This window comes from Asparagus officinalis, chromosome 5 (assembly GCF_001876935.1).
Source record: "Asparagus officinalis chromosome 5, Aspof.V1, whole genome shotgun sequence".
In the NCBI taxonomy this organism is placed as follows: domain Eukaryota; kingdom Viridiplantae; phylum Streptophyta; class Magnoliopsida; order Asparagales; family Asparagaceae; genus Asparagus; species Asparagus officinalis.
The window spans coordinates 78,150,896-78,162,992 of NC_033798.1; the positions used below are offsets into that span (position 1 = coordinate 78,150,896).

A 12,097-nucleotide genomic window follows, 5' to 3' on the forward strand; every position below is an offset into this window, starting at 1 on the left:
CGATCGCCACCTACCGTCACCGTGGACCACTTCGAATACAAGCCCAATCACGACCCCAACGAGTCCCCTCCTGGCCCTTCCGTCTCTGAAATTCTCCCGCTCACCAAACACCAAATCAGCACCCTAAAACAACCCAAACACCCCCAGAACGGCCACAAAGTTAAAGAACTGTCCACATTCCGCGCTGTCTCCGCGCACATTTGGAGGTCCGCGTGCATTGCACGCAACCTCGCGCCCGACCAAGACACGAGGTTCTACACGGTCGCCAACGTTCGGTCGAAGCTGAACCCCCCGCTGCCAGAAGGATACTTCGGCAATGCGATTGTGCGTACGTCGGAGGGTACGAAGGCCGGAGAGATTATGTCGAAGCCGCTGGAGTTTGCCGGAGAGAAAGTAGGGAGGGCGTTGGCGAAGGTGAATGATGAGTATATTCGATCGTTGATCGACTATTTTGAATTGGGGAACGACGGCAAAGGATGGTCGTTGAGGGAGTCGGATTTGTATGCTGTGAGTTGGCTCGGGATGCCAATATATGATGCTGATTTTGGATGGGGGAAGCCGGAGTTCATGGGGAGAGCTAATACTTTGTGTGGGAGGGGAGTTGCTTATTTGTTGAGTAGTAAGGAGAATGATGGGGGGATCAGCGTTGTTATGGAGATGGAGGTTGAGAATATGGAGGGATTCAAGAAGGCATTTTATGAAGGATTGAAGTAAGATTAATGGGAGAGTGTAATATTATTTGTTTGTATGTGAGTTTAGAATTGTTGATGGTATACTTAAACATGTTATAGTTTTGTATGGCAAATTGTTTGCCTAAATGGTATCATACTGGTTTTATGATCAAACTGAAGTAAGAATTTTTGTAAAATTAAGTGGCAGTACTAATTGCATAAAAGCCACTTCCAATCAAGATCTTAGATATTATAATTTTATGAAAAATGTTAGTGGTGGATCTAAATTCTGAAAAATAGTGTTACTAAATAATTAATAATTAAAAAACCTTATGACTCAATAATACAAAATCAAAATCATATGTAGGCATTGTCTTGTTTATGTGGGATTCAAATGGATATTTGTACTATCCCTTGCTCTCCTCCAAGCTGCTTATTATCGTCGAATGAGGTGGTAGTTGTCAAATCACTCAAACTTATAGTTAATGCTGTTAACTGATCTCCCTCCACTGTAGTTTCAGACCTATTAAATTTATATAAAAAAGATGACAATAATGAGTATAGTCGTCTGGAGAATGTAGACAATGCTCACGAGATGAAGCTCATTTTTTCTTCTGATATATATTTGTTTTCTTCCAATTATAATTTTGGATGTTTTGAGTTTTATCTTTGCTAAGGTTGTGCCTATGATGGGTGTAGAATTAGGAACGACAGCGACAAATTAAGTTCAGAAGAATTGAAGCAGGGTCAGTTTTGACCTCTGGCCGGTTGATCGTAGTAACATGTGCGGTCGACTGGAAACATGCACGAATACAGGGTAGGGTCTAGATTTCTAACCGGTCGATCGCGAAGACTTCTGCGGTCGACCGCGAAGACTTCTGCGGTCGACCGCAGACCCTGTAAACTCAAAGTAAATTTTCTGTGTTCTGTCCGGCCGACCGCGAAGACTTTGGCGGTCGACCACTTGTTGGGTTTGGTCCGGGGCTTCGTTTCCTGTTCTGATTTGGTTTGTGTTTTGATATATATTGAAACACGTTTTTAGGGTTTTCTTAAGGCAAAAAAAAGAGACTTTTGATCCGTGTATTTGGGAGATTTGGTGAGAGATTTGAGAGCTTTGTTTGAGAGATTAATTTGTGAGTTTTGAGTGAATTTGTAATCTCTATTTGTACTCTCTCTAATAGTAAAATCCATCCCCTCCTTGCCCCGTGAACGTAAGCACATTGCCGAACCACGTAAAATTTGTTTCTTGCATTGTTTGGTTCTTATTTTACCTATTGGTTGTGGTTCTATCTCAGTTTGGTTGTGTTCATTTCTTCGATTTAGCTACGCACAACAAGTGGTATCAGAGCTTCGGGTTTGGCTTGGGGCTCGTTTTGGAGGATTCTCTACAGGATTCTCGTTTGAAGAGATCATGTTATCAACATGAGTGAAGCAAGTACATCGGGATCTGAAAGCACCCAAGAGGGGGGGGGGGTGAATAGGGTGAATGCTAATCTAATTCGATATTAATGCCAATTAAAACTTATTAACAAATATATCCTAGCAAGATATATATTCGATTGAAATAAAGCAAGGATATATATGCAAAGGAAAAATAAATACGAAACGATATAAAAAAATAGTGGACACAATGAGCAATCCAAACACAATAATATGATCACGGAGTTCAATCGTCTAACCTACGACTCCGCTCCCCACTCTCGGGGAGAATCCACTATCACGACGGGTTTTCGACATTCACCCAAAACGTTCACAATCGGTTTTCAACGCTCACTGACAAACGTTTACAACACACACAAAGTAAACACACTCTACACCCTCTAAGTGTTGGTCTAGCCCGTGTCGCCTTCCTCAAGTATTCGGAATTACAACCTCTCGCTAGGCTTTACTACCGAACCTACTCCTCTTGGAACCGACTCCGTCTCTCACCACACACTCCTCTCGGTGTACAAGTATAATACAATGTGTAACTCACAATAAGGCTCAAATACAAATGATTTGTTCTCTATAATGGATGAGAACATAATGTAAGCTCACTCTCACAATATCACAATCCCACAACCCAATATATAATGTATGAAATACTAAAAGCTCAAATGGGGATGTGTGTGATAAAATGAGTTCAATAAAATCTAACTCAAATAACAAACTAACAATAGTATGAATATGAAAAATCAGTAATAAAATGATAGATAAATGAGTTAGAAAAACTTCTCTCTAAACACAAAGAAAGGATGAGAGTGATTGAGGATGAATTCCTCAATTGATAATGTAAGCTTCCTCTTTGTAAACAAACACCAAAACTTAAGAAGAAACTTAAACAAACTTTTAAACCCTTTAAAACTCTTGTTAAAACCCACTTAGATGATTTTTAGAAGTAAAACAGTAAGGGATATTTATAGGACGAAAATTAAAGCCCAAAAACCAAGAAAACCTAAAAAAAAGACAAAAATACAAAAGTCTAGAAAAACTAGCCGTTACAGGCGTTGGTCGACTGATATTGTTTATCAGTCGACTGATGAGCTGACCGTTACAGGCAACTCACAGCTCATCGATCGACTGATGACCTCATCAGTCGACTGATGACCTCATCAGTCGATTGATAGTTTATTAGTGGTAAAAATAAAAACTTTTAATAATTCTAGGCGAGTTCATCAGTCGACTGATAACAGGTTTTCAGCATGTTATGAATAGTAAAAACAAATTTCAAACCTCTTTTAAAAATAGCAAATAAATTCTAAAAAATGTAAAACTTTGGGAAAAGTTTATAAACGTAAATATGAACATGTTAGAAAAGAAATTTTTCAAATTGCTCTTTCCATTTGTGAAAACTCAGTAATATTCAAAAACACTAAAATACATGTGTACATAAACATGTTAATTTTGATATTTAGCTCAAATCAAAATTTGAAAACTTGTGTAATGGTTTTATGGACTCAATAAAATATATTTATAATGTTTGTATAGTTCAAAACATGTTAAAATATATTTTGCATAAAAACACCTATGATTTGAGAAATTTCACAAACCAATGTGTGTGTAAGATTTGAGCTTGAAGAAATAGCACACATTACATATAAACCTATACTAAGTATACCAAGAGGATATCATATGAAGCTTGAACTTGATAGAGTTGATTTGCACAGGCTTGATAGACTTGATTTGCAAGGCTTCTATATCAGTGTAGTTCATTTTCTTGGATATACTGAACAACACAAAACCAAAATACTAAAACCAATATTAGTCATAAATTATTTGTAAAATCATCATCAAAACAAAAAGGATAATAATCTCTCCCTTTTTGATAATGATAAATAATTTACCAATATACAGATAAAATTAATAAAGCGAAAAATAAATATAATATACTCACATTTTTCTCCCCATTTGGCAACATCAAAAATGGGGGGAAATACACAATGAGAGCTAAGAGCTCACCCTAAATGTAAGCATGGGTGAGAAATATAGAAATAGAGAATTCTTCCCCTATTTAAACAAAGAATGGTTAGCCACACAAGACATATATTAATAGATAAGGGCTTATTTAAACAAAGATGCAAAATGAATATATATAATCAAAACCACACAAAAACATCAACCACACAGTGGCATAAGAATATGAACATGAATATATATAAGCAAATTAACCAGAGTTTGCAAAGAACTCTTACATGTTCACAACATCAACAAACCAAAACAACTAAGCATTCAAGTGCTCACATTTATAGTTTTCAATACACAAAACATAGAAAATACTACATCACAATGTTCTGAAACACAAAGCAAGTACATATACTAAAAATCCCAAATAAGATATTTGCATCAAGAAGAAGAAGGTCCTAGACCTGGGGAGGGAGTAGAAGGCTGCAGTAAACTGAGACTGACATCAAGTTTCTGCTCCAAGCCATCAATCCTACTAATCACCTCATGGTTCCACCCTTGAGCTTCAACACAAATTTCTTCCTACCTACGTTTAATGTCCCTCAAGTGCTCATACACACCTTCTTCTAGGCTGTCGATATGACGAGTTGTAGAATCAGGAATACAGGAGGAGGATGCAGGAGGGGAGTGGCGATGAGCTCTATAGCTGGAATCAAAAGATGAATCACTAGAGCTAGATGACGCAGACTCAGATGACTTAGGTGGGGGAACATACGCAGGAAGATGATCTAATGCATATTGGGTAGGAGGAATACCCATTCTATTGAGGGTAGTGGAATCAAAAAATGGCGTGATTCTAAGAGATGTTTCCTCAGAAAGATTGACTTCAAAATGGGTAAATTTTTGGTAAGAATGGCTCCATAAGGTAGGAATTTTGTGTGAGTGAAGGCCATTATATCAAAGATAACTTTCCGCCACATGACATCCCTATGACCAACTGTAGGCGTCTAAAAATACCTATAGGTTCTCGCACGCGGCTCGAGACGGAGAGATGATGATGAACGTCACTATTCGAGTCATAGAAGCTTATTTAACATCAACAAGTGTATGCAGTGAGTCGACAAACCGTGTGAAGCAACGAAGCTTCAGAATAACAAAAACATGAACTGATCAGGAGCTACGTGTCGCTCACAGAAGACGAAGCGCCCATCTTGCCCTATCTACTCCATATATAATTCAACTATAGGAGCTTGTAGATCTCCTTGCTGGATTTCCTCCGCACTTTGGATCATGTAATTCCGAGTTCGGATGACGAAGATACGACAAAAACGGACAGAACGCGTGGAACAATGCTCCAGGCCTCAGCGAGACACCCATAGGTTAACGGTCTTGGATGACCCGTTAACCGTCTGGATTTGTTCCAACTGATAAAATATCATCCAAGAATGTAGTTAAGTGGTTATAACTAAAGGTAAGAGTGAATCGATCGTTCTTATCCGAAAACATGGCTCCTAAAGCCTATAAATACAGTCCCAGGGTCTTTATTTTTTCAGATCTGAAATTCTCGAGCGTTGGCGAAGCCCTGCTGAATTGAAGACTGAAGGAGCATGAATTTCAGAAGAGAGAAGGAGATTGAATCAAGTTCATCAGCATAAAAAAGAGGAGCTCGTCAGATCTACAGTTCTCGGTTCCTTCCCTTGAGATTACCCCGTTGCGCTGATCTCGAGAAGAGTGATTATCTCGCTGTTGCCAAGATAATTGCTTCGGTTTCTTGATTCCTTCATGAATCAACGAAGCTCCGGATCTGATCTAATCATTTGGTAGTCCACGGATATTAACATCCCTGTCACAGGCCAAGATCCCACGCAAGCAGTGAAGAATAAACGTCTATTGCGTTTGTTGAAAGGAAAGTTGTAATTTTTATTTTTATTATGTAAGAGTCTTATAAAAAGACTATCTTTTTTGTTTTCATTGTAATGACTGAAATTATAATGAATACACCAATGAAGATATCAAGTTTCTCCCGAAACAAGCTGGTGATCACAGTGGGATCCAACAACCTTGCTACCAAGGCTATCGTGCCGCAGCCGACGATCAAGATCCCGGTGAACGAAGCGGTCGAATACGAATTCGACCATTAGAAATTTGAAGAGTATATCTCTTCCTCCTCCTCCAGATCTGCCTCTCCTCATAAGCGCAGGAAGGTCTCCTCCTCCCAGAAGATCCGCTGGTCTTTAGATCTGAAGACTGAAGAAGGTGATCTCCCCACTACCATTGTTGCAGTTGTACCTCGCAACGATTCGCCGGCGTCCAATGAGACCAGATCTGCAGATCTGAACTCCTCCTCGATCAAAGAGTTAACTGCTAAAGGCACGCCAACTCTATCAAAGAGAGCACGTCAAAGATAATGCCAACGTCTCGCGTGTTAATTCGCCAAGGCTTTGGATCAGGTGGACGGACTCCGTTACCAAGAAGATCTGGAGTTCAGAAAGCGCCAAGTGGCTAAGCTATCACCACAACAAGCATAGGGATCCTCCTCCCAACCTCCGATTAACAAATGGGTTCGTGTCAAACGAACCCGTTCTACTCTCGAGGACCGCATCCAGAAGCACCGCGTGCTTCTTACACATGCCTAGATCCTTGTGCGAAAGGTACAAGAATTACAAAAGGAAGAGGTGGTCAAAAAGCCACCAAGATCTAAGCAGGTTTGGGTGCCAAAGCCCAAGACAATGCCTAAAACTACACCGAAGGCAATTAAGGTGCCTCTACCTGATCCCGCTCCCTCCGCTCCCATGCCTCCGGTGGAACCCTACAGCAGTTTGGATCTCTCCAGATTTAGAATTCCATTGAAGGATTGTCTGGGTCCTTTACACGAAGATCGAGGCAAAACTCCTATTAAAGAACGCCTAGGCCCAGTGAATGAACTCTGAGCAACTCAACGAGCTGGGGGTCGCACACGCCCTCATGACAATATAAAGTCTTCTCATAAGGAGAAAATTCTAGTAATCGACTGCATCAGACTACGAGTCGAAGTCCAAGAGCCAGTTGAGATCCCACGCCCACAAAGGCGTAGCTCTAAACGCGTGACTCTTGAGAACGCCAACAAGGCAATAAGTCCTTAGAAGGAAACGCGTTCGTCAGACGACGTCATTATACCTGAGAAGTCGTGCCAACACACGATAGATAGCTCCGGTCATCATGCCGATAAGTTGTACTATCAGGCTGGGGGTACGAACAGATCTCGAAAGAGAGATACCCAGGAAACAGACTTTCATTGTTCGTGTGCCAAGCTTATAAGGGAAGTGTTATCGGCGTATAGTTTCCCCAAGACCGCTCCACAGAGGGTCTCGGTATTCCAAAGACTTTCTTCTAAAGTATTGAATACCAAGCCAAAGCGTTTACGCAAGAAACAATTGGTCATTCAAGGTGAGGAACTCCCAGAAGTCACTATCAGTATGATCGATAAAGGGAAGTCAACGCAAAGTTTCAGTCCCCGTCATTTTTCGGATGTATCCTAACAGATAACTCGGCTACGTGCAGGGACTACTAGACGTAGGGACTATCAGAGGATGAATAGAGGCCTATCCTCAGATGATGAAGTGTCAGATGACAACTCTGCAGTCGCTTCTGACAATACGGTGTCCAGCATAGGATAATCTCGTAAGGCGTTCATTATCAACGCTGAACAAATGACCAAAATCATCGAGGATGCTTTGGCTAAGCAAAAAGAGAATTTCAAGTTTGAATTAGAAATGACCATGATGCGGATGAAGGAAGAGCATGACCAACAGATTCGGCCTCTATCCAATCAACTTGGTGAATTCAGCCGTCGCAACGTTGCTAACCAAACAAGTAGCGATTCAGATGTGGATGAATATCTCAATGTTGATAACCCTCCGGCTAATCAAAAAGCTGGGGGTGGCCCTACTGAAAACAACAACATTAGGGGTGGTCCCACCGAAGATGATAATATCGGGGGTGGCCGTGATGTTCCTCCTCGAAATCGACCAAAGAAGGATACAGACGAGGATGAGAAGATGAAAGACCTCGAGAGCAAAATCAACGCTCTGATGTCTGCTCGAGAGGTGAAAAAACCGGCATTCCGTGTCCTTACCCAAGAGAATGGGAATCGATCCCGTATCCAGCGAAGTTCAACTTGATCAACTTCATACCGTTCGATGGGAAAGGCTCGCCTACTCAATATTTGATCTACTTAAACGCCACTTAGGCATGATCTCCGGCAATGAGGCCTTGATGGTTCGGTTATTCGTTGGAACCCTTCGCGGGCCTGCCTTCGATTGGTACCGCTATCTCAATCCTGGAAGCGTCAACAGCTGGGATGATATGAAGAGCTCATTCCTCGGAAATTTCTTTGATGATGACGCCAAGATATCAACCAGGACACTCTTTGAGGAGAAACAAGAAGATGAAGAGACGGACGATGACTTCATCAAGCGCTTCCGAAATAAAGCAATGAACTGTCGAGATCCAGTCACAGAGGACTTCATCCTCCAAACCTGTCATAACAACCTATCTATCGATATATTGGAAGTTATGGGAGTAGCACCATCCAACACCTGGAAAGAGTTGAAGGTGCACGGAAAGCAGGTCGAACGCTTCCTCAGAAGGAAGAAAGCTGAAAGAAGCCAACCGACGGCTAACCCTCAGAACTCAAGCTTCATCTCCCGTAGTAAGGGGAAAGCACCTACAGTAGTTGTTGATATTAATCAGACGTCGCAACAACAACCCCGAAGATAGAAAAATACTTCGGATCCGAGACTCCAAAAAGAGTACTCCTTCAAGGACGAAGATGTTCCAGCCATTTTTGAATCCCTCCTTAAGAACAACAAGATCAAGCTACCACCTATGGCAAATCAGGAGGAAGCTGACAATACTGTGGATCTAAAGTACTGTGAGTACTACAGGAGGATCATTCATCCCACCCAGGTTTGTTTTATTGAAGTTGGCGTCATAACGCTAAATTAAGCCGAATGAACACTCTGAAGAGTATACGAGTATAAACTGCTTCTCAATACTCCAACAGGTATATGAGTCTAAACTGTTTTCTTTCTTTCACGAGAAGTTCCTGGAGAGTGTCATACCTGGTATTCTTAAGGATAACTCGGTCATCCAACTAAGTACAATATTAGACCCAGTTTTATAAAAAAGCTGGGGGTGGATGATTCATGTAACGAGAAGTTCCCGAAAGAATTCTATATAGTGTATTCTTAGGGATAACCCGATCACTATAAGAAGGTCATGAATAAGAAACTCCCACTCAAACCCCCGCTAAGTCTGTGCACTCAACACTCCCATGGTTAGAGTCCAGACATAGTACTCGGAATTTTAATCTCCTGATTATTAACAAATTGTCAAACCCCTTCGTGTTAAGTATTTGTCATTTAACACTAGGAACCCTATTTGAGTGATCTATATGAATCAACACTCCTACTGTAATTTGTACTCCCACTCTCACTATTCACTTGGTCAGACCTTCCTATAGTTAAGACCACAACCAAAATCCCCTCTTGATTCCTTCAATGAACGAGAGGTCCACAAATTGAGCGATCAAACCTATAAAAGTTAGGATAGTCTCAAAACTCCTCACTCGGTTAAACCTTCCTACAATTAGGACCACAACCAAAGTCCCCTCTCGATTCGTTCCATGAACGAGAGATCCACTTTTAAATTGAGCGATCAAACCTATAAAAGTTAGGATTGTCTCAAACCTCTCTTCGGTCAAACCTATGAAAGTTAGGCCTGAAGTCGGAATTTCATTCTCAGATCAGGTAACCAATCCTATAAAAGTTAGGGTTATCTAAATCTATTCGATTCTCAGAGTGGAGATCCCACTCTTAGTTTCACCAGTCCGGATTCTCGAAGTGGAGATCCCACTTGGAGTTTCCTTTACAACTGGAAATAGAATATAAAATTCTTCCTTTCCAGTATCGGGTTTGTCTTTGCCCCAAGACAAGACACCACCTTTTTTTAACTTTCATAATTTGTGCCTTACACGTGCGGGGAATTTTATCCTGAATCCTAAGTAAGGATAAGTCAATGCCTAACACGCGTTGCCGGTTTAGTCTTTCACCGATTGAAGAAGACACCAGAATCCCAGTCTGGGGACTTTTATCCTGAAGCCTAAGTAGGGATAAATCAACGCCTAACATGCGTTGTTGGTTAGTCTTTGACCGTAAAAAACGGATAAAAGCCCACATATTCAATATTGTGGCAGGTTGTTATTAATAACACTAAAATCCGTGCCTTACACGCATGGGGAATTTTATCCCAAATCCTAAGTAGAGATAAGTCAACGCCTAACACGCGTTGCCGGTTTAGTCTTTCACCGATTAAAAAAGATACCAGAATCCAAGTCTGGGGAATTTTATCCCGAAGCCTAAGAAGGGATAGGTCAGCGCCTAACACGCTTTGCTGGTTAGTCTTTGACCATAAAAAAGATAAAAATCCACATATTCGATATTGTGGCAGGTTGTTATTAATAAAACCATAATCCGTGACTTACACGCACGTGGAATTTTATCCCAAATCCTAAGTAGGGATAAGTCAACGCCTAACACACGTTGCCGGTTTAGTCTTTCACCGATTGAAAAAGACACCAGAATCCAAGTCTGGGGAATTTTATCCCGAAGCCTAAGAAGGGATAGGTCAGCGCCTAACACGCATTGCTGGTTAGTCTTTGACCGTAGAAAGGACAAAAGCTCACATATTCGATATTATAACAGGTTGTTATTAATAACACCATAATCCGTGCTTCACACGCACGGGGAATTTTATCCCGAATCCTAAGAAGGGATAAGTCAACGCCTAACATGCGTTGCCGGTTTAGTCTTTCACTGATTGAAGAAGACACCAGAATCTAAATCTGGGAAATTTTATCCCGAAGCCTAAGCAGGTATAAGTCAGCGTCTAACACGCGTTGTCGGGTAGTCTATTCCTGTGAGAAAGATGAAACCTACGTATTTAATATCATAGCACTAAGAAAGTTAACTTTCTTAGCACAACGTCACATGCAGAACAGACTTAAACAATCTGCATGCTAGCCCGACTCAAACGGTAGTCGGTAAAGGCTCATCAAACCCGTTGATGGCTGAGGGTTTGCCAAAAATCCTATAAATGTAAGAGTCATAGACGCACCAGCTTCATTAGTTGGTCTTATGACTCGTGCATCCAACAACTTCAGGATAAGATCCATACATGCAGATGAATCAGCTTTAATAGTTGGTCCTGCAGCCTTGACATTTGGGACCGCCACGCTCCAACGCCTTAAGAGCTTAAATTGTGTAGACTCCGGTAAACATAAGAGTATAAACTGTGTTAATGTCGGTCAACGTGTTGTGACGGAAGTCAATGCCAGTCAACGTGTTGCGATGAAAGTCAACGCAGATCGATGTGAAACCCTAAGATCAACACCGGTCAACGCATAGCTCTGAGTCAATGTCAATCAACGTATTATGACGGAGATAATCAGTTCAAAGTCAACTCAATGACACGAGCCAAAACCAACTCACCAAGTTCGATTCGAAACTTCAACGACGGCTAGACGATAAACGCAGTGCCGGAAGAACTTAGGTTATTCATCAAAATAGACTGAAAATCAAAGAAGTAAAGAATCAAAGCTAACTACGGGTCATTTTACACCGACTGAAGGTTAGACCAATCACATCCAAAGTATTTTAGTCTCCTTTATAAAAGAAACGAGACTGAGACACTTTGGAGGGGGTATCTGTAGGCGTCTAAAAATGCCTATAGGTTCTCACACGCGGCTCGAGACAAAGATATGATGATGAACATCACTATCCGAGTCACAGAAGCTTATTTAACATGGGCAAGTGCATGAAGTGAGTCAACGAACCGTGTGAAGCAATGAAGCTTCAGAATAATGAAAACATGAACTGATCAGGAGCTACGCGTCGCTCACGAAAGACGAAGCGCCCATCATGCCTCGTCTACTCCATATATAATTCAACCATGGGATCTTGTAGATCTCCTCTCCGGATTTCCTCTACATTTTGGATCACGTAATT

The 12,097-nt window shown here is 41.2% G+C and overlaps 1 protein-coding gene across 1 annotated transcript; it reads left to right on the forward strand.

Annotated features, from left to right (window-relative positions):
• On the forward strand, nucleotides 7–932 carry LOC109844024 (putrescine hydroxycinnamoyltransferase 1-like; the record flags this gene model as incomplete). Its single annotated transcript, XM_020413028.1, has 1 exon — nucleotides 7–932. A coding segment is annotated over one exon (708 nt), but the record flags the coding sequence as incomplete, so codon positions are not given.